Source organism: Petaurus breviceps, unplaced genomic scaffold (assembly GCF_028583685.1).
Source record: "Petaurus breviceps papuanus isolate PSGF00001 unplaced genomic scaffold, PetGlider_PUasm1.0 207, whole genome shotgun sequence".
NCBI classification, from domain to species: Eukaryota; Metazoa; Chordata; class Mammalia; order Diprotodontia; family Petauridae; genus Petaurus; species Petaurus breviceps.
This window is the reverse complement of record NW_027185850.1, coordinates 12,253,689-12,278,861: the sequence shown is the minus strand read 5'-3', so window position 1 is coordinate 12,278,861 and position 25,173 is coordinate 12,253,689. Positions and strand designations below refer to the sequence as shown.

Below are 25,173 nucleotides of genomic sequence, written 5' to 3'. Positions count from 1 at the left end.
AGCCCAACATTTGAAAAAAAAAATGACAAACACAATCAGTTCATAATGATTCTACAACATAATTCTGATTTGTTAGTGAAGGTCATTAAGAGATTAGTGGCCATGTGCTTATATAATTTGAAAGAAGTATCAAGTATAAACTGCTGATCTAGAAGTCTGTATTCAAGTAGAAATTTAGTGACTATTAATTCCATATCATGTGCTAGCTTGGATGTGGGAGAACAGAAGCAGAACATGTGGAACATGGCAGATGTCTAAGCAAACCTATGAGAAGACATCCTAATGGATATTTTCAGGCACTTAAGGATAAAACAATCTTTGGGGGAAAGATTTGCATATATGAAACAATCAGGAAACAGTCAGTCCCATAATATCAGCTATTGGTAACATGTAGCATGTGAGAAGTAAGGACAACCGGGGAGAAATGAATGAATATGAAAATTTGTGGCAGCTAAAGTCATCAGGCAAAGTTTTACAGAGGTCTTTATAGACAGCCTGACTTGGAGTCAGGAAGACCTGAGTTCAAATCTGGTACTACAAATTCACTAGCTGTGTGACCCTGGGCAAGTCACTTAACCCATTTGCCTCAGTCTCCTCATCTGTAAAATGGGGGTACCTACCTCTCAGGGTTGTTATGAGGGTCAAATGAGACCATAATTCTAAAGTGCTTAGCACAGTGTCTAGCACATAAAAGGCTCTTAGTAAATGCTGATTCCCTTCCTTCCTATAGAGGACATGGGCCTTGGGAGTTGGGTAGGAATTGGATAGGCATTTTCTGATTTATGAAAGACACCAAGAGTGGGAAGGAATAGGATGAGCATAGGCTTGGAGGTGGACTTGTAGGTAAGGTATTCATAGAGCAGATAGGAAGGAGATCAACTTATTTGGAACTGAATGTTATAGGTGGGGAGTGTGGAATGATTTTATCTTAGATAAGATGCTAGGAACCATTAAAAGTCAGTCTGAAGTCAGGATTTTATCTTATAGCCATTTGTGGACCATTTGTAGACAGGGGCATGAAATGATTTGGCATAATGCATAAAAAAACAAAGTTCTGGGACCTAGGATTTACATGTTCATATCCTGATTCCTTCTCTGCATAATTTACCAAGTCATCTCGTTCCTGTAGGCCTTGGTTCAAGTTCCAATAATTTAGAAGAAGGAATTATGAAATGACATTTCAGGAAAGATAATCTGCCAGGAACATGGACAATGGCTTAGAATCAGAGAAATCACTTGGATGAAATTGTATTACTTCCTTCCATATGAAAGAATGCTCCAAATAAGAGAAATCAAAGTCAAAATTACTGTGAAGTTTCAGTTCCCATCCAGAGAATTGGCAAAACAATGGAAGAGTCGATCAATGTTGGAGGGGCTGTGGAACAGTTGGCACACTAGTTTAGTTGGTGGCTCTGTGAATGAATACGGCCATTCTGGAAGTTGTTCAAATAAAGTGACCAAAGCATACTTTTGTCCCAGAGATTCCACACTTAGGCATTTATACTGGACTATGCTGCAGTCAGCTCAAGCCAGTTCTGCAGAAGTGATTATAAAATGATCGATGTGAATATCGACACTTCAGAAATCAAGACACCCCACAGATGAGGGCATTATTTGTTTTGTTGATTATCTAGGCTTAAGAAAATGATGGAGAAAATGTTTGAAAGGAACTTAATGTTCTTAAAACTTAAAAGAATGTTATGTGCCCAATTTTAGTTGCTGTAGTTGTTGTTCAGAGACTAATTAATTAATTAAGCATTCATCAGCACTTTTCTTGTTCAGTCATTTTCACTCTAGTCCAATTCTCTGTGATTCATCTGGGGTTTTCTTGGCAAAGATACCGGAGTGGTTTGCCATTTCCTTCTCTAACATTCGCCAGCATACCTCAGCATATATCCCAAGAGGGTTATTAACAAAAAGAAAGGTTCTATATACACCAAAATATTGATAGCAACATTTTATAGGGCAGCAAGGACTAGAAACAAAGTAGATGCCCATGAGGAAGGACTAAACAATGTGTGGTACGTGAATGTGACTGTAATATAAGAAACAAATATAAAGAGTCCAGAGACACAGGGGAAAATTTACATGAAGTGATTCAAAGGGAAGTAAAAAGAGCCAGGAAAACAATATGGCACAATGATTACAACGTAAACGGAAAACATAAACACAAAACAACAGAAAATGAATGTTGCAAAATTATCAAGAACAAGCATGTCCCCTAAGACAAAAACATCTCCGTCCACTTCTTGTTAGCAGAGGTGTGTGCCTGCTGGTGGGAGAGGTGGAGTGTTGAGGGGGCCACAAGTATTAAACATTGCATATAATGTCAGCATTTCTTAAATGTATTGATCAGTTTTGCTCATGTTTTCCTCTTTTTCTTTTAAAAATTATTTGTTATAAGGGGTGATTCTTTGTAAAGGGAACAGGAAAGGATACTGGAGGAAAAAATAAGCAATTAAAAAAAATCAATACAAATCTATTTTAGATAAAATAAGTGTAACAACCTTGACCCATTAGGGTTTGGTGGTTCCCTGAAGAACAGCTCTGTGACCTTGTGTGCATGAAGGGGGGAAATGACTCCTGATTGGCTGAGATACTGCTGAGTCTATGGCTTTCCCTATGGTGTTTGGGGGAGGGTGATTTGGGGGGAAGCATAGTCGACATCGTGAGAGCAGATTTCAAGAGAGACAGGACAAGAGAGAGGGTATGAACTTCCAAATGTCTCATGGGAATCTTCAGAGCCACAGGCATGTGGAGAAAGTAGGTCCCCTGATACATCCATTGATGTCCAATGATTTCACTCCAGAGATTGCTAGAGCAGTATAAGGGCAGACTTTTCTTTCTTTTTTTTTTTTTGGAGGAGGGAAGGTAGGGAAATTGGAGTTAAGTGAATTGCCCAAGGTCACATGGCTAGTAAGTATTAAGTGTCTAAGTCTGGATTTGAACTCAGATCTTCCTGACTCCAGGGCCAGTGCTCTATTCACTGTGCCACCTAACTGCCCCAGAGTAGGCTTTTTGAGACTGATGAGATCAATCTCTCTCTCTCCCTCTCCTTGCTTAAGCTGAGCTGGGTGGTACAGTGGATACAGTGACAGATTTGTAGTCGGGGAAGACTTATCTTCCTGAATTCAAATCTGACCTCATTTACTAGTTGTGTGACCCTGGGCAAGTCACAAACCTGTTTGCCTCAGTTTCCTCATCTGTAAAATGAGCTGAAGGAATGGCAAACCACTGCAGGATCTCTGCCAAGAAAACCCCAAGTGGGGTCATGAAGAGTCAGACACAGCTGTACAACAACTCTATCTTCCACCCTAAACTATATAACTTCCCTAGTTTCTGTTTTCTGCTTATTTGTATAAATATATTTGCTCATTATCTTCAATTGTCTTTGGTCAAACAAGCGTTTATTCGGTGGGAGGGAGCTAAGTTTGCTGACAGCAAAATATTACCCTCCCCTTTAAAGTGACTAGGAAAGTCAGTTTTTATTTTGAACCCCTAAAATAGTATCATATTCTATATTTTACAAGTATCTAACATGTAATGTATATGTATATATTGTATGTATGTAGTATACGTGCAGATTACAAATATTTCATGTTATATATACATGTATGTGATATATACACACATATAACATACACATACATCAATGTGTACATGCACATGTACAGACATATGTGATTCTATCTCGTTGCCTCTTTTGAAGATGTTGTTGCTTGTGCTTCATTCTCAGAGAGGACCTTGACTCAGGAAGGCGATGCCATGACATGCAAGTGAACTGGATAAAAGCGAGGGAGGGCTGGGCAGTCACCAGCCTCACTTTCTCCTCCAGAGCCGTCTGGGTGACTGAGGGGAGGAACACCCAGCACAAGCCTCCTCCCATTCTACTCTAAAGTGGAAATAGTAGCCTCCTTTGGAGTCAGAGAATGGGGATGTTCTAGATCTTATCTGTCTAAATCTAGCCCTACACCATGGGCCACCTGGGGACCCCGAGGCATGCTAGAATCTAATGCAAAGCTATTCATGAATCTGGAAGCCCTCGTTAGCAGTCTTCTTACTTCCTCTCTTTACATTATTTCCAAATTAAAATCATAGAATGTCCAAGTGGGAAGGAGTCTGAGAAATTGCCTAAGTGCAATCCCTTGAGTATTTTCTTGGCAAACATTGTGCATAGGCCAGGGAGGGGATTCTGTGTTCTTCAATTCTCAGACAGAGAAGTGACAGCTTTGGCAGGTCCTGCCTACTGTAAAGGCTCCAAGGCCTGGACTGAGCATGTGTCTGCCCAAGGAGTAGCCTGGCAAAGCTTGCAGGGGTCTGTCATCAAAAGGCTGGCCACAGGATGATATTTTTTCTTTTAGGCTCAGCCTAAAAAAGTGACTACAAGAAAACCAAGTGACTACACTTGGCATTTATGAAGAGGATTCTTGCCTTGGGAAAATCACAGATCTTTTAAAGAAGTACAGATGGTTCTCTTCTGTAACTTCGCATTACGCAAATTCAACTTTATGTACAGAATTCTGAAAGAAATCCACATTCCAAAAAACCACCTATATTAACTTTGCTGTACAGTCTATGCTCTCTTTCCCCCCTGCCCAGGCTGCCCCCTAAAAAAAAACTAAATAAAATCCCCCTAAAACACCTGGTCCTCCCTCACCATGCCCTTGAAACCATGTGCCAGCCAGCCTCCTTCCTCTATGGGCATGGCCCACTTCCTGCCCCTCTCCCTTCCTTCCTTCCCTCCAGCTGCTGGCAAATTCTCATTACATAACTATAGACTTCACTCAGAGGTCTGCAGAATGGACCACTTCATAAAGTGAGAGGCATTTGCAGGAGTATTTATGAAGCCAGATCAGCCAGGGCACACACCATTTCTTTTCAGTTTTCATTCAGGACTTGAAATCTGTAAAATGGAGCCCAAGCTTCAAACATAGCATCAAATAGAATTTGAAACTGGAGACATTTCCCAGGCTCATTTAGCATGTTCACACCCCCTTGTTTTGTAAAATGTTCCCTAGTTTTGTCATTCTTCCCAAGGCCTGTTGACTTTCCCTTGGCAATGTCCATCCCCTTGGTCCTTCTCTCCTGGCTCTCATCACCAGTACCAAGGCCTTGATCAGCCCAAACCTAGATTAGGATGAAAAGCCAACCATGGCTCCCTACTGCTCCTGAGTGATGTCTAACACCCTTAGCCTGGCCTTCTCCAGTCTGGCCCAAAGTAGCCTTTTATCTTCCACCACTTCTCCATATGAAACCCACACCATTGCCAACTTGGTTAAATGCTCTTCCATATATAAAGCTTGTACTTTACTATTTAGTGTTTTTATAAAACCACATCCCATCTATGAATATTTGAACACCTAGGTGATACAGTGGGTAGAGCCCCAGATCTGGATTCAGGAAGACCTGAGTTCAAATCCAGCCTCAGATACTTCCTAGCTGTGTGGCCCTGGGCAAGTCACTTCACCCTGCCCCATTTTCCTTATCTGTAAAATAAACTGGAAAAGGAAATGGCAAACTTTGTGACCCCTCCCCCCCAAATGGGGTCACAAAGAAGAGCTGGACACAACTGAATGACCCCACAAGAACAAAAACAATCCTAGAGAGGAAAGGGAATTGTTCTAGGGTATTTGCTCAGGTGAGAGTGGTGAACCTAGAACATACCTAGAACCTACCCACTAGGTCACGGGTAGGGAACGTGGGCCTTGAGACCATATGGGGCCCTCTAGACCCTAGATCCCAGGTTCCCCACCCCTGCTCTAGGTTCTACTTACTGAACTTTCCATTCTATGCAGCCTGGCCTTGAAATTCACCACCTCACCCCTCAAAATGACCCTTTCCCCCCCTAGAGCCCCTCCCTCTGCCTGGAGGGTGGAGGGCTCCTCCCAAAACCTCCCTTTAAGGAGGCTACCCAGGCCAGCCATCTCTTAACTTCCCACAAAGCGGTGCTCCTCCTGACTTCTCCATCATGCCCCCAGGACCTCTCCCTCCCCCAAAGAAGGCTCCTACTTCTTGAAGGTTTTTCCTGTTCCTCAGCCCCTATAGAAAATGTAATCTATGCCACAGCTCACTTGGCACCTACAACGAGCTTATCACCTACATATGCCCTGTATTCCTATGAACCAGCATAGTGGTTTGCAAACAGCAGAATCATAGAATGTTACATTGAAATTTGACCTTTTCATTTTATAGATGAGGAAACTGAAATTCAGAAAAACTGATTTTGTCCACAGTTAGAGGGGCTAGCTTATAGGAGCATAGCTTTAGGGCTAAAAAGGATCTTGTTCACTTGTGTCAGACCCTTCGTGACCCCACTGGAGCTTTTCTTGGCAAAGATATTGGAATGATTTGCCCTATCCTTCTCCAACTCATTTTACAGATGAGGAAACTGAGGCAAACTGGGTTAAGTGACTTGCCTAGGTTCACACTGGTAGGAAATATCTGAGGCCAGATTTGAATTCAGGTCCTCTTGACTCCACTGAGCCACTTAGCTGTTCCAAGAAAGGCCCTTAGAGATCATCTATTCCAAGCTTCTCATGTCATGGAAGAGGAACTGAGGCCCAGAAAGGAAATAATTTGCTCCCACCAGACTATAAACTCCTTGACAGCAGGGACTGTGTTTATGTCTCTTTGTATCTCTAAGGCTTAGCACTGGGCTTTGATCAATGTTGATTGACTGACTGACTGACTTTCCCAAGGTTGCTATGATTCAAACCCAAGACCTCTGACTTCAAATCTATGGCTACTGGCTCTTTATTATAGTAAGTTCTGACAGTATTTGTTAGCATTGACCATGAAAGACAAGGGTCAGAGTTTTAGAGCTGGGAAGCACTTAGAAATCACCTTGTCTGATCCCATCATTTTACAGGCAGAAGGTGAGGGTGGCTTTTCTGAAGGCCACAGAGACAGTGAGTGGCAGAGGCAGGATCTGAACCTAGGTCTCTGGACTCCTGATTCAGTGTTCTTTTCAGTCTGCCACAGGAGGCTGACCTGGAAGGAGAAATGGAGTCTCCCAGCTAGGACTGTGGTGTCAAGGGGGTGGGTCAAGGAAAAGCTGGGAGATTTCTCTTGGCCACAGTCTCAGGGACCTTGGAGATCATGCTAGAAATTCAGCTCAAGTGCTATCACCCCTCCCCCCATGAAGCTTCATTAATTTTGTGTCCATCTTAAATGTATGAATGAATAAGATTATTAAGCACTTGTTAAGTTCAAAGCACCCTGCTAAGTGCTGGGTGAACAGAACTGAACCTTTTGTGTTCTCAGGGGCTCCCGGTCTAATGGTGAGATAAGGGAGAAGACATTGGAGGCACTTTATGGGAGGGAGGCCGCTTGGGAAGATCCCGAAGGCTTTATTTACGGAAAGGAACTTTGAACAAAGAACAGGGGTCTCTCTCTGAGTGGAATGAAGCTCCTCTGTGCCAGGCACTGCGCTCCAGAGAGGGATGGAAGGCAAGAGGGAAACGCCCCTGCTCTCAAGGAGCTCCCTGGCATTGGGGGGAAGGGGGGGAAGACAGCATCTCCCTTTCATAGCCACTCACCTACAGCATTGCCTACAGCTACCATCCATCATGGATATGGTATCTATGCATGTGCAGATACATACACATATAGCATATATGCACATGCATGCATCTGCATGTGTAAATAGACTAGAATATAAGCACCGCAGGAACAACTATCATCCATCCACCCATCGTCTATCAATCTCCATCTCTGTTATCTCCGTTATCTAGCCTTCTCCCTCCCTCTCCCCCTCCACTCTCTCCCCGTCCCCCCTATCTCTCTCTCTAATTGGTCAGTGCACAGACCTTTGGGCCTGGAGTCAAAAAGACTCAGGGCAAATGCGGCTTGCAGATTCTTCTTAGCTGTGTGATTCTGAGCAAGTCTCTGAACCCTTGCCTGCCTCAGTTTCCCCATCTGTAAAACTGGCATAGTGATAGCCTCGAGCCCCTAGAGTGTTTTGCGTTAAAAGGAGACGCCGTTCTAAGTCTGTGTATGATACAGTGTCTATAAGATGCTTGTAGATACAAAGTAACTTGGCTGCGCGCCTTAAGGCCGGGGACGCTTGGTGTCCTACCTGGTGTCCGCTGCAGCAGCACCTGCCCTCCAGAGGCGGACTGTTTCGCCCTGGGAGGGAACATGCACAGAGGCCACTCTCTGGGCATTGAATGCCGCGCCCAGGGGCGGGTTCCAGGCCGGCGGTCCGGCATCGGCTGCCCTCTGGGCCAGGGGAATTCCCGAATCGCCGCAGGAATGCTAAGCCGCTCCTCAGGCCCTGGCGGGACTCCCAGGAAAACCGAGCCGGGGGATTTCCACCTGCCCCTGGGCTCACCCCTTGGCCTCCTCTAGACTCCGCCCCTCACGTTTAGGTCCCGCCCCCGATGCAGGCCGCGCCCCGCGCTCGTTTTCTCTCCTCGCCCCCCTCCCGCTCCGAACTGACGTCCGGCGTGCTCGTTCCTGCGCGTGCGCGCTGGAGGCGGGGCCGAGTTCTCGGCCGGGCCCGCGCGCAAGCGCATTTGCGGAAGGCGGTGGCGGGCGAAAAGCCCCATGGCCGGCGGGGATTGTGAACAGGGTAAGAGTGCGAACTGGGCAGGAGGGAGGCCGCCTCGCCCCGTAGCGTCTAAGAAGGGGGAGAAGAGCGGGGGCAGCCGGCCCCTTCGTGTGTCCAGGGGCGGAGAGGATGCCGTGGCCTCCAGCCTGGCAGGGGCGGCAGAGGGCGGTGCCGCCCAGAGCGCATGCGCGGTGTGTTTCTTCCCACCTCCACGCCTCTGCCGCGAGCGCCCTCCGGACCTTCTATCCCCAGCAGCCCCCCTTCCCTCCCCCCCCCCCCCCCCCGTGCCACCTTCCAGATTAAGTGTCTTGTTCACGCGTGACCCGGTCACGCCTTCCACTCCTTAAACACTTATTCAGAGCCTACTGTGGCTAGAGGCCGCCCAGGAAGGGTCAGGAGCAGGATTTGAACCCCGGTCTTCCCCCCTCCATCCTTGTGAGTGGCAGCAGGGAGCTGCGCCGCTGGGGGCAGTCCTCGAGCGTTGGGGGGGGTGTGGTGGGCGATGTACAAAGGGCCTTGTGCTTCTCAGTCACGTTCAGGCGGCTGGGTTCAGAGCAGAAAGAGGTCTCCCGAGCCTCAGTTAGGTGACTTGGCCAAGGTCACCTGGACAGCCGCGGCTTCGCTGCCTCCCCCCCTTGCTCAAATCACTCCCTTTTCTCCCCCTCAGCCTTCTCCTCGCACTGATCGCAGGGCCGCGCTGGCCGCGTCCGCCTCGGGAGCCTCCTCCCGGACCGGCCCAGAAGTGACTGCCATGAGAGAGTGGCCCTCGGTGGCCATCGCGGCCCTCCTTGGGCTGGCCGTGCGCTGGGCCGTCTCTCTGAACCCGTACTCAGGTAAGTGACGGTGACGCTTAGCAGTGCTCTGTGCGGTTCAGAGAAGCCGGCGAGAAAGCAACAAAGTAACTTTGCCTTTGCTGTGGATACAGTGTTGCTGGAGCCTTGCTTGATTCTGCTCAATTGAGTGCCTGCAGAGGGATGCCCGGGGAGCTGGGGGACGAGGACACTTCACTGCTCGGGACTCTGTTGCCTCGTCTGTAAAATGGGAGGGTGGAGGAGAGGCTCCCGTGCTCCCATCCAGCTTGTGAAATAGCAGGAGCCAAGCAGCCCATGGAGGGCAGAGGGTAGAATCGGTTATTGGCAGCATGGACCTCAGGTGTAGCCGGACCTTAGAACTGGAGGCAGGGGGCGCCCAGAGGCTCCCTGGTCAAGCCTGTCCCTTCAAGGTAGTCTCTGCTACCTGTGTGTGCCTTTGCTGTCTGCAGTGATGGAGAGACTGCCACCTCTCAAGGCAACCTGCATCCCCCCTGGGTGCACACCCTGCTCCCTGCTTCTCGCCCCTCTCAAGGCACAGACTGAGCGGTGCCCCTTCTTTGGAACACTTGTGTCCCCCAGCCTTGGGCTCTGCAGCCAGGCCTCATTGGGCCTGAGTGGGAGCCTGTGGCCAGCCTGGCTGCCCTCACCATGAAAGCCCACTCTGGAGCTGAGCAAGAGACCCTATGACTTCCCTGCTTAGGCTCTGAACGTCCCACTCAGCTAAAGACATCTTTCTTCTTTTCCTTCCCCATCCGTCTGCCCCTCTCTGGTGTCTCATCCTTTGTATATGGTTTCCACTTAAACTTCTTTTACCAAATGCAGGTATTCATGTAGTCCAGAACTTAAAATGAGCTTAGTGCCTGGAACCTAACGGCCACTTGATCTGTTATGAGAAAGGAAGAAAGATGAACAAAGCAGAGGACGTTGCACATGGCAGCCTCTGAACTGCCATTGAATGGTTTGCTGACCCTAAAGGCAGAGATTTATCACGTGGAAGTTTGCTGAGCTGATGGCTTCACACAAAGTGTTGTTCATTGGAATGCCAGAGACACTCATGGCAGTTCACCAGCTAGAGGGCAGTGAGGTGGTACTGCCTGGAGTCTGGAGGAGCTGAGTTCAAATCCAGCCTCAGATACTTCCTAGCTGTGTGTTCCTGGGCAAGTCACTTAGTCCTGTTTGCCTCAGTTTCCACATCTGTAAAATGAGCTGGAGAAAGACGTGGCAAACTGCACAGGTGTCTGTGCTGAGAAAACCCTAAGCAGGGTCACAAAGCATCGGACGTGACTGAAAGTGCTGCACAACAGCCACATTCATAGGCTGTGTTGAATGTGTCTTTTGCTAGATTTCACTGTGGCCCACAGAATGAGGAGGAGGGAGCTGGCTGGCTGTGAGGGAGGCGCACTGCGGAGCTTTCCCCGTGTTCTGCATGTGTTGCTTTCATAGGACGGATCCTTTCTCTCTGATCATTCATGTTCTCGTGGCGGTTCCTTAGTTACCTCGGGATGCAGGGCTTTCTCTGATCTTTTGCCCATCCCTGCCCCATAAGGAAACGGCTGCTGTTCATCTTTGCTCTTGGAGAACTATCACAGCGAGCTGCGCATTTTAATCGGTCCGCGTAGTGGCATCTCACTGTATGGGGCCCTGCGGCACATTCTGATTCTTGCTTCCCAGACGGAATCACTGAGAACCCAGAGCAATGAGGCAGTGGTCTGGTGCTCCATAGTGGCCTTCACCATCATCATCTGGCGCCTTTTTAACTTCAGAATCTCTGGGAAGTGGGGGCGTCTGCTCCTCTTGGTCCTTGCTCTTATTTCATGTGTCTTTTTCATTATATTGGCATGAACCTGCGTGTTTGGCCCCCAAACAGCCATTATTTCATGCTACCAGTTTGCTTATGAGCAGTTAGAAGATCTGTGATCTTTTTGTTGTGGGTGCTTATGACATCTAGAGTGGGAAGATGACTCTTCTCCCTCTATGAATTAAAACACACTTTTTTTCCCGTAGTTTCGATTTTTATTTATTTTTTCAAGCCAGACTATCTTCTCACATGCAGCCAGTAACAGCGATAGCAAGAAAAGAAACGAAATTCACATTCCTTCCTTCATCTTTCCTAAGCAAACAAGTAAAGCACACTTTTTTTAAGTTACTATATATAACGTATTTCCTCAATGCATACTTTGGTTTATCCTTTGTCATGTTTTCAAGTGATGATTAGGAAGTGCTGAGTATGATGCACAAAAAAGAAAACCTTTTATTTACATTGTTTGTTTGTTTGTTTTGATTTTTGGAGGGCAGTTGGGGCTAAGTGACTTGCCCAAGGTCACACGGCTAGTTTTTGTTAAGTGTCCGAGGATGGATTTGAACTCAGGTCCTCCTGACTCCAGGGCCAGTGCTCTATTCACTGCACCACCTAGCCGCCTCATTGTCTCATTTTTTACATTTTTTCTCATAATTTACTCTCTCTCCATTTCTGATGTCAATAAACCATTTGCACACTTAACCTTATATTTTCCGTGAATTTTTCCAGTTACTGCCCATTGTCTGATCATTTGTTTTGACCCTCAGCACAAATAGCCAGCAGACAAAAGTTCTGAAAGGAGCAGCCGGACGGTTCCCCAAATCTGTTAGGGTCATGGAGCCTCATGGCAGGGTCACAAGCCCCACCCAGGGCTTGTTGGTCATTGGCACCATTACTGCTGCCTTTGGAGCTGACCCCGTAGGTGCATATTGAAAAGATGGTATAACCTCTGCTGGTTGTTTTAGTTCCTGTGAGAAGAAAGGTACATAATGACTGCTGCTCAGTGTTCACTACTGAAAAAGTGTTAGGAAGGAAGGAAAGACGCATAGATTAAGCCACTGCTGTATACTAAGCACTTTATACACTTTATCTCATTTCATCCATACAAAACTTTGTGAGGTGTAATTATCCTTGTTTCACAGATGAGTAAACTGAGGCTAACAGGTCAAGTGACTTGGCCAGGGTCACACAGCTAGTAAGTGTCTGAGACTGGATTTGAACAGGTCTTCTGGACTCCAGGCCTTGTGCTCTGTCTACTGCACCTTTAAAACAGTATTAAAGGTACTATTAATTTCCCTCCATTTACATGTACTTTGTTGTATTCCTACTCTCCCTAAAAATGTTAAGACAGATTTTTTCGTAGACAGTATAAAGGTTTTCCATTTTAAGGCATAATCATATGTAGTATATATAACCAAAGGAAGTATTTGCCTCTGAAGTTTCAGCATAATTCTACATAATATAATAATTAAAATATAAAACTAATATTGAAGTTGTTTTCTTAGGAAAAAGACCAACCACAAAGTGAAGCCGTCTAAATAGACAATACTATATTTTCTTTGTCTAATTCTGAATTGAGTGTCAATGAATTTGTGGAATTCCTCAGAGTGGTGGGAATCCTTTTTGCCCTTCCCAAGTGAAGCTCCCTTAGGCACACTTGGCTTGTCCTTCTGGGTTGGTTTAAGGGCACTTTAGCAGTTTAAAAAAACTTAAGTACTAATTTCATAGCCAGTGTCAGCTGAATTTATTGAACTAGGTCAGGCTCTGGATAGAAACTTGTTTCTCAACCCTAAGGAGAGTCATTATCCATTCTTCTGTTTGGTAGGGAATGGTGATAAATTCCTCCACATCGGCCACAAGTCTAGGGCAATTTGGGAAAATCTGGATACTTGGATTTTTCGGTGTAGGAAATTGTGTGAGATCCATTTTGACCTTAGGTCCTCAGCAAGCTAAGAACTATGGAAAACGGGTATGTCCTTTTTAAATGGCAGAAAGATTATAGAGAAATCGGGCTAATAGTGGGTAGTTGTATTTATTGTACGATGTCCACTATAAAATCATCGCCTGTCAGCTATTTGAGGGATAACGTAATTTGTGAATCATCTGTCTTCTGCTTCTCCTTCATATTCCGTTTGGTTTTGAAAATACGTTTCCAGTGTATGAGTCCATAGCACTGTATTTGTGAGTGATGGGAAATGCAAAGCTTGAGGAACTTTTTATTTTGTTTGGGTGACAAAACTCATGTGAAATCTCTCAGAGAGAATAGAAAAGAACCTAGGGGCCAACGTGTGTGTTAAAGACAGACAACGCTGTGAGTGGTGAGAAGAGGGGAGAAGTTAGTGTTGGTCACAGTCACCAGGGGTGGTGGAATCAGGCTGGTGTATTTTAGGGAGACCATAGAGAGACCAGAAACAATGGTGCATTTCCCACTTACTTGACAAGGAGGGCTTGACTCAAAACTCTTACCTCCAGTGAGTACGTGACCCATTTCCCCTTCCTTTGGGGGAAGCCTGAGCTCAGGAGATGAAGCTGCTTTTTTAGCTTCTCCCTCCCTTGGAGCCCTCCAGAACAATCTCTCAGAAATAAAAGTTCCCATTTTTAGGGAGAAAGCAACAGCTTTGGTCTTTTGTCTCCACCACAGCCCTGGAAACAGGTTCCTGGTAGGAGCTGAGCCATTGGGTGCTGTTCACATCCCTCTCATCACCCGGGTCCGTTGTGTCCTGCCACTTCTGTTCCAGACCAGAACACCAGAGTCCATGCATGGGAGGAACTACGCCACTTGGCCCTGTACTCCAGGGGACCAGGCCTCCTCCTTTTCTTTGCACCCCTTGCTCTGAGAATTGTAGACAAATAAAGGATCAGGCTGCCATCTTCCCTGTGACTTTCCAGACCAGAACATCCTTCTGGAGTAGCTACCCCTCCCCCACTATGTCTTGTTTTCTCCATTGGAATGGAAGCTCCTTGAGGGCAGGAACTGTTTCCTTTTTGTACTTGTGTACCTGGTGCTTAGCATAAGCTTGGCATATTTTGTTGTTGAGTCATTATTCAATTGTGTTTGACTCTCTGTGATGCCATTTTGGAGTTTTCTTGGCAAAGATACTGGAGTGATTGGCCATTTCCTTCTCCAGCACATTTGACAGAAGAGGAAACTGAGGCAAACAGGGTTAAGTGACTTATTTAGGGTCATATAGCTACTAAGTGTCTGAAGCCAGATTTGAACTCAGGAAGATGAGTCTTCCTGACCCCAGGCCTTTGCTCTGTTCTGTGGCACCATCCAGCTGCCCAGGCTTGGCACATAGTAAATGCTTAATGCTTGAAAGAAGAAGCCTTTAGTAAGGGCTGTGTGCCAGCCATTGTGCTGCCCTTGAGCTACCCTTATGGAGGAGATGGCACCTCTCGGAGGGAGTGGCAGCCAAGGGCGATGGTGAACTGAGGTCCGGGCAGTAGCTTGACATGCTCTTTCTAGAAGCAGTGGCACTGGTGACGTGATTACTATAGTCAGGACAAGATGGGGAGAGGCAGACTACAGGGTGGCCCCAGTGGACAGTTGGGTGACTGGACGGGACATGAAGAGGAAACATGGTCTGGTATATGGGGCCTGCTCATGTATATAGTGGGCTCACTGTGAGCATTTGCATTCCAAGTCACCAGTCAGCTGGGCTGGTTCCAAATCCCCAAGAACCAGGGACATTGATTCTGGAGGTATAGGGTGCTCCAGGTCCAGCTGGCCCTGTGGGGCCAATGGGGGGCTTCCATAGGGACTCAGGATGTCAGGCATTAGTCAAGAAGGACCTCTTGAGCTGAAGATGGACTTCCTGACCTGCTAATGAGGACTTGGTGGCAAAAGTGGCCAGAGAGGAGGGTGTCGGGAGCAGCAGGGTTGGCCCACCAAGTGCGGCAGTTCACGGCCCCAGTTTTCTCTCCCACTGTGAGGCTGTGGCTGTTGATGTGAGTACCACATCCGCATGGCCGCCGGATGCCTGTTTGCTGCTCACGTGGCCAGGAACACTGAGTTAGCACCCAGACCTCACTCTGCTTCTACTCAGCAACCGCAATTTTTGAAGCGCTTGCTACCTACCAGCATGACGTCCTGGGCAAGAAACAAGACCTCGAGGGGAGGGAAGGATTGAGATGAGTGTAGGGGCTTGAATAAAGTGAGCCACATTGGAGGATTCAGCAGCAGATCAGGAAGATGGTTTGGATTTCTGGAGCATGAATTAAAATATGGGATGGTGTACTTGTGGCCAGGGACAGAGCATCCGTAAAGACGAGGAAGAGCGGATTTTTCTGAGAGTCGGGCAAATCTAATAAGATTTTGAATTAAAATGGAAAAACGAGGGTGAAATCTTACCTCTATATGTCACCAAGCTCATGTAAGATTTTGTAAGAAAAAAAGAGAGCTGTACTTTAGGCAGTAAGGCCTTGGAAACCCCCAGAAGATCATAGGAGACAAATATGAGAAGGGCCTCAGACATCTATAAACAGCCACATAAAGTATGCATAACAAGCAAGTTGAACTAGAGACCCTAGTGCAAGGAGGCCTGCCTGACCTCACTGGGCTTCTCTAAAGCCTAGGCTGTGACTGTGGCTCTGAAGAACATGGCCCAGATTCCCAAGGAGCAGAGTTCGTAGAGAGGGGAGAGTGCAGGAGTATGTATCATCAGCCTCACCCCGCAGCTGAAATGGCTTTTTCCAGTTACCCCTTCTATGTTAATTGCCCCATAAGTGAGGGGATCCCCTCTCAGTGGGATCCTGCTTCCTGTCCTCCTTCAGCACTTAATGCAGCCTGCAGCCTTGGGGCTCATGAGGGCAAGCGTGAGGGGATGGTGGGAAAAATGGAAGGGAATGTTTGTAGGCAGCTGGCAGGACTCGACTACATAGAGAAAGAATGAAGAGGAGAGGAGAGGAAGTAATTGTAGGGGCAGTCTGCTGGAAGAGAGGGAGGAGATGGGGTCAAGGGCATAAGAGGAAGTGGATTACAAAGTAAAACAGTTATATCGAATTACCGTTGTCAAGATATATTTTAAAATATTTTTTCAATTTCATGTAAAAACAATTTTAATATTTGTTTTTTCAAATTTTGAGTATACAGACTCCAGTTTTTTCTCTGGAGGGGGATAGCATTTTTCATCATGGGTCCTTCAGAATTGTCTTAGATCCCTATATTGCTGAGAATAGCCAAGTTGTTCGCAGTTGATCATCATATCGTATTGCTGTTGTTGTGTACGGTGTTCTCCTGGTTCTGCTCATTTCACTTTGCATCAGTTCATGTAAGTCTTTCCAGGTTTTTCTGAAAGCATCCTGCTTCCCATTTTTTACAGCAGAATAGTATTACATCACAGTTGTGTACCACAGCTTGTCCAGCCATTCCTCAGGTGATGGGCATTTCCTCAACTTGCACTTATTTGCCACCACAAGAAGAGCCTCTATAAATATTTTTGTACATATAGGTCCCTTTTCTTTTTCCTTTTTAAAAATCTTTTTGGGATACAGACCTAGCAGTGGTATTGCTGAATCAAAGAGTATGTATAGTTTTATAGCCCTTTCAGATTGTTCTCCAGAATGATTGGAACAATTCAAAACCTACCGACAGTGCTTTAGTGTCCCAATTTTCCCACATCCTCTCTAACATTTGTCATTTTCCTTTTCTGTCATATTAACCAATCTGATAGATGTGAGATACTACCTCAGAGTTGTTCTAATTTGCATTTCTTTTAATGGTGATATAGAGCATCTTTTCATATGACTATAGATAGTCTTGATTTTTATCTGAAAACTATCCATATCCTTTGACCATTTATTAGGTGGAGAATGACTTTATTCTTATAAATTTGACTCAGTTCTCTATATATTTGAGAAATGAGGTAAGTTACTGTAAAAAATTTTTCAGTTATGATTACTATCTGTGTATTTCCTTCCATCCTGTTTTCCCCCACTTATTCTTTGCTCTCCTTTTACCCTGTTCCTCCTCAAAAGAGTTCTCTTCAGTGAATTTTTGTACATCTTTTTCCATTTGGTAAATTCTTTTTTTTTTTAAGTGTTCTTCTGTTGAGTCGATTTTTGTGTCTCTTTTACCACTTATTTTTAAGGTCTTATTTTCTTCAGTTATTTTTTTGCGCCAAACTGTTGACTCTTTTTTCATGATTTTCTTGAATCACTCTCATTTCTTTCCCCAGTTTTACTTCCACCTCTCTTACTTAATTTTTAAAATCCTTTTTGAGCTCTTCCGGGAATTCTCTTGGGACCTTTGACCAATTCACATTTTTCTTTGAATATAGCTCTTTTGATTTTGGAGTCTTTCCTGTCACCACAGTAACTTTTTATGGTCACGTTCTTTTTATTTGCTCATTTTTCCAGCCTGTTTCTTGACTTTTAACTCCTTATTAAAGTTGGACTCTGCTTCCAGGATGGAGGGGATAACTTTCCCAAGCCTCAGGTTTCTAAATGCTGCTGTTTTCAGAGCTAGTTTTGGGGTTTGTAGGTTTTCAGTTCTTACAAAATGGTATGATCTAAGGAGAAGTATGGTCACTGTTCTCCTGCCTGTGCTCTAGTCTGCGAGTGACCACAAACACTCTTCCTCCCTAGAACTATGACCAAGGTCCCTGCTCCCCTTCTGTTGCATGTTCTAGTGTATGAATGCTCCTTCTTGCCCTGGGACTGTGATCAGAACCAGAGATGAGCAATGCAACAGAGTCCTTTTTCCAGTGCCTGCAAAGGGTCCCCTGTAAATTCCTTCTGACCAGTTATCCGACCCACTTACATTTGTGATCTGAAAGTTCAGAAAGCCTCCCAGATTCAATTGGTCTCAAAGCTTTGCAGCTAATTTGCTGGGGCATGGCCTGTACTGGGCTGTGTTCTGCTCTCACAGTGAGGCAGACCTTCCCTGTTGACCTTCTAAGTTGTCTTAAGATGGAAAATTTCTTTCACCCCCTCTTTTTGTTGGTTCTTCCCCTCCAGAATTCATTTGGGGCATTATTTTAAAGTTCATTTACCCTAGATTAAGAACCTCTGATCTAGAAGAAGAAATTTCTTAGACTTTTGAGTAGATCATTTCTGAAGAATTTATAGAGGACATGAAAACGTATTGTACCATTTGAGAGTGGTGGTCATCACCTATGGGGGTAGTATTCATATAGGTGAGATCTTAGAGCCATGAAAATACCAAGGCAATTGTCTTGGTGGTCCCAAAAATAATTCTTTATTGTTCACACATTTTTAAAATTAAAAACTTAATAATTATCAACAAAAAACAATCATAAAAGGTGAAAAATGTTATCTAAAAAATCCTGTCTTTAATGGGGCAGAGTCAAAAGATTTAACAAGCATCAAACAAGATACTTTTGCTCTTCATCTTTGGGACTTGCTAGAAATTCTGCTCCCTTTGGCTCTGTTTTCCTTCTGTTAGGAAAAGTTGTTTTCTGGTTTAGGGGAGAGAGGTTCCTTAGACTAGTGTTTATTGATAATCTACCAGCTTTTAGTCATTGGCTGGATGTTCTGAGATAAAACATCCAAATGATAACATAGATCAACAACATCACTGGCAGTTTGTAAGATCAGTTTACCAAAACAGATGAATGCTCCTGAATCAGCCATCATATCTGCCAAGGTACCATCTCTTATGTTAAGGGTTGAGAATTCTGTCTGTCAGAAATCATTAAAACTTAAAAAGCAAATTAGTAAATTTAAATGAGCAATTTCTAACTAGAAAAGTTGAAAAGTGAATGTTTTTTCATGGGGAAAAGACTTTCTTTAGCTTTCTCCTGGGATTAAATTTACCTTTTCCTTTGGTGAGATGTGAAGAATTTCGTGAGCTGTGTTCTAAGAGTGAAACTTTCTTAGATTACTAAAGAAGTGAATATCTCTTTCAAGGATTTGAAAGGAACCAAAGTTCGGAATTTCCTAATTATGATGTATATGTAACTTATGCCTAAACATAAATTTTTTTCAATCTGATATTAATATACAAGTCTATATGCAAAACTATAAAAATTTAATTTCTGTCCCACATCCTATATTTACACAGCTGATTTTTTAAAAACCCTTGTGCAGGATTCTATGTTTCTCCTTTTGAGATTTTATCTACTTAGATTTGGCCCATTGTTTTAGCTTGTTAAGATCTTTTTGGATGATGACTCCATCATTCAGAGCTATGCTTCTCTCTGCTCTATGTTATCTAGAAATTTGGCCTGCCGAACATCTGGGTCTTTTGTCCAAGTCATTGAGTTGATTGTAGGCAGTAGTGCCAAAGGCATAGTCCGTGGTTACTTCTCTCCAAGGTGTCATCAATATATTAATGACAGCTTTTTGATATGATCTTTCAGCCCACATCTTTCCATCTTGTCTACAAGACTAGCATGAGAATGGGGGATGTTATTGTACCATACATAATACATGGTGAAAGAAAAGATTTCAGAAAATCCTGGGTGGTATGAACTGATGCTAAAGGGAAGTCAGCAGAATTAAGGCATCAGTTTAGTCAAAGACAACAGCATCATAAAGAAAAACAACTTTGAAAACCTTAAGAGCTCTAGTCGGTGCAGTGACCGACCATGTCTCTAAGGATCGGAGATGAAGCATGGAGCCCACCTCCTGATCAAGAGGGGGCGGCCTTGAGGAGCGGAAAGAGAACGACAGCTTTGGATATGGCCACTGTGTGCCTTTGCTTGACAATGCTTATGTATTCACTTTCCCCCTTTCTTTCTCTTGGTTTTTAATGGCAGGAGGAGGTATTAATAGTCAATAGTGAAGCCAAGAAAAAAGACCATTGAAACAATCTTTAATAAGCACAGAAAAAGTCCCAGCAAGCGGGGCAGTTATGAAAGTAAAGTGAAGACTTTATTACATTTGTTTTTAAAAGTAAGTGGTATGAAATGAAGCTCCACATTTTCATTTACAATTCTCTTTTTAGACATGTTGTTTTTGGTGTTTAAGATCAGAATGAAATATAAATATTTTTTAAAAGGATGGCATTAGAGATTTTGTCTAATACCTCACTGAAATCCAGATATGCTAAATTTGCAATATTTCTTTGAACTACTTGTTAAAAAAAAAAGGACACGGTAGTTTTTGCTGTCCAGCTTGTTTTTTAATCAACAAAAATTCTTTTCCTTCCTCCCCTCAGTTGAAAACAAAAGAAAAATAAACTCCCTGCTATAACATTGGATAGTCAGGCAAAACAAATTTCTGCATTGGCCATGTGAAAGGGACAAAATTCACACACATACATGTGTTTGTGTTTTGACATGCATAAAACAAAATACTACACAGATGTGCATATACATGTTTGTGTAGGTATATAAGTATATGTATAAACCCACAGTATGCAGTATGCATACATATGTATATGTATATACATTTGTGTTCATGTGTTATTTGTGTAATGTGTGTGTGTGTCCATACACATACACATAGTATTGAGCCTGGAGTCAGGAATACCTGAGTTCAAATCTAGCCCTAGAGACATGCTAGCTATGTAACCTGGAAAATCATTTAACCTCTTTTGCTTCAGTTTTTTCTGCTGTAAAATGGGAATAATAATAATAGCAGCTGCCTCCCAGGATTGTTGTGAAGCACTTAGCACAGGACTTGGCGAGGAGCAGAACAGTATGAATGTCAGCAATTATCAGTGTCGTTCCTTCTCGTTGTGTTGTGGAGTCATTGGCCTCTCTTTGTCCATTCTGATTTTCAGGTAGTTTGTGTCTTTGGCAAGATTTAGTACTTCTTGAACCAAGCTGTTAATTTCTTTTCTAGTTATTTCTTCTATATCATTTCAGTTTTTTCCCTTTAGTGCTTTCATTTCATTCACACACACACACACACACACAAAACTGTTCAAAACCAAACACTCTTGCTTTATCTTTTCCAGGAATTCTAGTTGAATTTGTGCCCAACTTTGATTTTTATTGATGTTTTGCTTGTAGACATTTTGGACTCATTGTCTTCTTGGTTTGTGTCTCGATCATCCCTGTAACCATAATAGTAGGTAGGATTCTTTTTTGTTTTCTCATTCTTCCAGCCTACATCCTCACTTGATACTGGGTTTAGGACCAGGCTCTGTATGCTTCTGAAAGGAAGGTCAGGGCTGGTCCTATTGCTGCTTTCTTGGGATATCAAGTTACTACAGTTCTGAGGGACAGCACAGACTGGGGACCTGCAAGCTATCAGTGTTCCCAGAGTGGTCTGATACAGGGAAGAGTCTGATTCCCCTCACCCTAGTCTGAGCTCTGCAAGTGAGTGACCTGGATTTAGGTCTAAGCAGCAGGAGACTGTCAGCCAGATGGGAAGCTCTAGTAAGGTGCAGTCACCTTTACATCAAGCTGGGTGACCTCATGGTTAGACACCAGTTCCTAGGAACATAATGGTTGTGAGTGGGCCCGAGTGAGTGGTGTGAGGTGGCAGCAGAGCCCTAGGAGTGTCGGGGCTGTTCCATTCAGCCCTGTGGCTTGACATTTCTCTCTCTGTTTTGTATTACCATGTAGAGCAACTGGTTTATTTTAGCTTCAGGGAGATCAGGAGAAGACTAAGCATAAAGTTGCTTCCTGGTGACTGAGACGAAGTGAATTATAAATGTGTGTTTGGTGTATGTTGGAGATGTTACGAAGGTAAAGTTGATAGGACTTAGCAACAGATAGGGGGGATGAGAGATAGTGGAAAACCGAGGCTGACACCTAGTTCGTAAGCCCGGGGGACTGGGCGGGCAGTTTGGGAGGGGGGATCATTTAGGAAAAAGAGAACGACTTCGGTTTTGGACATGGTGAGTGTAAGATCTCTACTGGCCATCCGTGTCAAAATGTCTGAAAGGCATTTGGAGGTCCACAGAGAAATTAGGGCTGGATCTAAAGATTTGGGAATCATTAGCATGGGGATGATCATTGAATTGATGGGAAATGATGAGATCACCAAGTGAAATTATGTAGAGGGGAAGAGAAGAGTCCTGTTCCGACAGCCACAGTTATTGGAAGTGACCTTGATGGCGATACAGCGGAGGAGACAGGGACAGGCTGGTCAGAGAAGTGGGAGGAGAACCAGGAGAGAGAGAGAGAAGAGTGGACAACAGTGCCAGAGGCCAGGGAGAACGAGGAGGGGGAAAGGCCATTGGATCTGGCAGTTTGGAGATCTTTGGTAGCTTAGGAGAAAGCAGCTTAAACTCTTGAAAGGATGAGGTCAGAAGCCAGATAATGGAGAGCTTAGAGGTTGAGAGAAGGAGTGGAGGCAACTGTTGCAATTTCACTAGAGAGTAAAACTGCTACTATGTGGAAGCTTAGCATGGTACCTGGCACATAGTAGGTGCTTTTTGGATATGGCCTGAGTGGTTTGTGGTGCCCCAGAAGGATGCCTCTCAGGGCAGGGACTCTGTAGATCCCCCTCCCCCCCCCGCCTGTGTGCCTGAGGTTTGGAAACCACTTCTTAGCATTAATTGTCTTCAGTGGCAAAAGCTACATTTTCTACACGGTGTTTCCCACTGGTGCTACAGTAGAGAAATCAGAGTAGGTTGAAATGGTGATTAGAGCTGGCATAAGAAGGTCCTGTATGTTCCTTCTAAGTCAGAGGAATGATGAGGACGATAGAGGTTTTATCGAGATCCAGAAAAAGCAACATCTTTCATATTAGATAATTAATTTTGTAGAAATGAAGTCATAACCCTCAGGGTGTCATGAAAACAAGCGCTCTCCACTTCGGATTTGTTCTCTTTGGGTCCAGACGGAAGAACTCAAATAGTGGGTTGCAGTGACAAAGAGACATTCAGGATTGTGCTCTCCCCAGATGGCATGGGCTCCCCCAAGAGGCCTGAGCCCCCACAACTAGAGGCCTCCAAGCCCAGGCTCTGTGATCATCAAGGCAGGTTGGTGGCTTAGATAGCCCCGAGGACACTTCCAGCTCAGAAATCCTGGGAGTCTCGAGTTTTAGGAGAAAGAGGCAAATGAGAAGAAATGAATCTGTTAGTGTTTTGTTTGGAGAGGGGAGAGGCAAGGCAATTGGGGCTAAGTCTCTTGCCTAAGGTCACACAACCTAGTAAATGTGTCAGGTGTCTGAGGCCAGATTTGAACTCAGGTCCTCCTGACTCCAGGGCCTGTCTCTATTCACTGCGCCTGGCTGCCCCTGTTAGTTTTTTTTTTTTTTTAAGCAGTTGGGGTAGTAACTTGCTCAAGCTTACATAGGCAGTTATTTCTGGGTGTGGTGCTAAGTATCTGAGCCCGGATTTGATCCAAGGTCATCCCGACACTAGGGCTGGTGCTTTTACTCACTGAGCCACCTGGCTGCCCCTAAGCAATTGGGGTTAAGTAACTTGCTCAAGGTTACACGGCCAGGTGTTTCTGGGTGGGTGCTAAGTGTCTGAGCCCGGATTCGATCCCCAGGTCATCCTAACACTGGAGCCGGTGCTCTTACTGTGCTACCTGGCTGCCCCCCCTGTTAATTTTTTAATGAAGAAAGGGGAAAAGGGTGGTAGAGGGCCCTAAGGTAGGTATCTGTGGGCAGTTTCCCCTTTCAAAGTTTGTGTTCTAGTTTATAAACTCTTGGTAAAAGATGTCATCAAAGAAATATATGAGTAAAGAAGATGATGGGTGAATCCCATGGTGAGAATGAGGTCTAACAGGATGGCAGCCTGTGTGCCCCGTCATGGGAGGCTCAGTGGGCAGAGCACTGGGCCTGGAGGCACGAGGACCTGAGTTCATATTTGGTCTCAGGTACTTGCTACTTATGTGACCCTCTTTGACTCAGTTTCTTTAACTGTAAAATGGGGGTGATAATAGTACATACCCCAGCAGAGTTGCTGTGAGGCTCAGATGGGATGCTGTTTGCAGAGTGCTCAGTGTGGTGCCTGGCACACAGTAGGAGTTCAGTAAATGCTTGTTCCTTCCTTTTTTCCTTCAAGAGAAATGAAAGAAGGCCCCTAATGCGTGTTGGGTGAAATGGTGGTCTTGGATCTGGGGGCTGACATGGGCAGGAGCCCTCGGGGTCTGCAGGCATGGCTGACCTCCCTGCACATTGATGGTCACAGATCCAGCTCATGTTTGAGGCGAGGAATCGCCTGTGAGCCTTCTCCGCACAGGGCCTGAGCGTGGGAGAGGAGCTAGAAAAAGCAGGCTCCTTAAGGCAGCTGATTAAAGACAAGGCCGTGCACATAAAACTGAATTACTGAGATGCTAAAATGCCATTTCCCTGCTTTCTCTCCCTTTTCTCTCCAGGTGCTGGAAAGCCCCCCATGTTTGGAGATTATGAAGCCCAGAGACACTGGCAAGAAATTACTTTTAATTTACCAGTCAAGCAGTGGTATGGATGATTTACCTTAATCCTACTGTTTATATTCTTTAAACTTGTAAGCATTTTAAAAATGTGAAACTATAATCAAATAAATGAAAAATCTCTGCACCATTGGAAAAGCTTGTCTTCCATGCACCTGAATGGTGAACGGTGCTGCCTTGGTCCTGCTTTCTACACCATTGTTCCATTTGTGTTGCTGGTCATGGGGGCTTCTCATGAGGGAAGCGCATCCCAGTGATGGGGAAAGCTCCTCGGGCATGTTTGAATGCACAGAGAAGGAGCCTCGAAATAAGAAGAGACTGCAGATTAGAACTGAGCGGAGGTGATTGATAGGACCATCTGCTCAGGAATCCGGGTGGGGTTGGTATCAAGGGCACATGAAGAGGGATGGGCTTGGCAAGGACGAGGGCCACCTCCTCATCAGAGCTTGGAGGGTCAGGGAGGAAATTGCCGCTGATGCTGTTGAGGGGGTTGGAGGCGAGGTCCTCAGCCAAGCAGGTGGGGGAAGGGTGCTGGGGGAGACTTGAGGAGAGAAGAGAAGGTTTGGAACAGCTGCCATGGTGAGTGACTGGGATAGCAAATTGGTTAGGGCAGAGGAAAGGGCCTGTTTGGTGCAGCGAGGGCCAAGGGGAGAGGAGAGGAGAGAACATAAATTTGGGGGAGACCCATTTAGCACAGCTGTGAGACTTGGCCTGCTTGGGTCAGCTGCCGAGTAGGCCCAGAGGGAATGGACAGCAGGAGGAAATCCC

General features: G+C 45.1%; 1 protein-coding gene across 1 annotated transcript in view; it reads left to right on the top strand.

The window, feature by feature from the left end:
• Positions 1–8,469: 8,469 nt before the first annotated feature.
• LOC138164904 (dolichyl pyrophosphate Man9GlcNAc2 alpha-1,3-glucosyltransferase-like) overlaps positions 8,470–25,173 on the top strand; it is a 49,448-nt gene continuing 32,744 nt past the window's right edge. Inside the window, exons 1-3 of the mRNA XM_069092854.1 lie at positions 8,470–8,572; positions 9,219–9,384; positions 24,349–24,433. Of these exons, the coding sequence (XP_068948955.1) occupies positions 9,303–9,384; positions 24,349–24,433 (167 nt within the window). The 5' untranslated portion in view covers positions 8,470–8,572; positions 9,219–9,302. The remainder of the gene's footprint in view (positions 8,573–9,218; positions 9,385–24,348; positions 24,434–25,173) is intronic.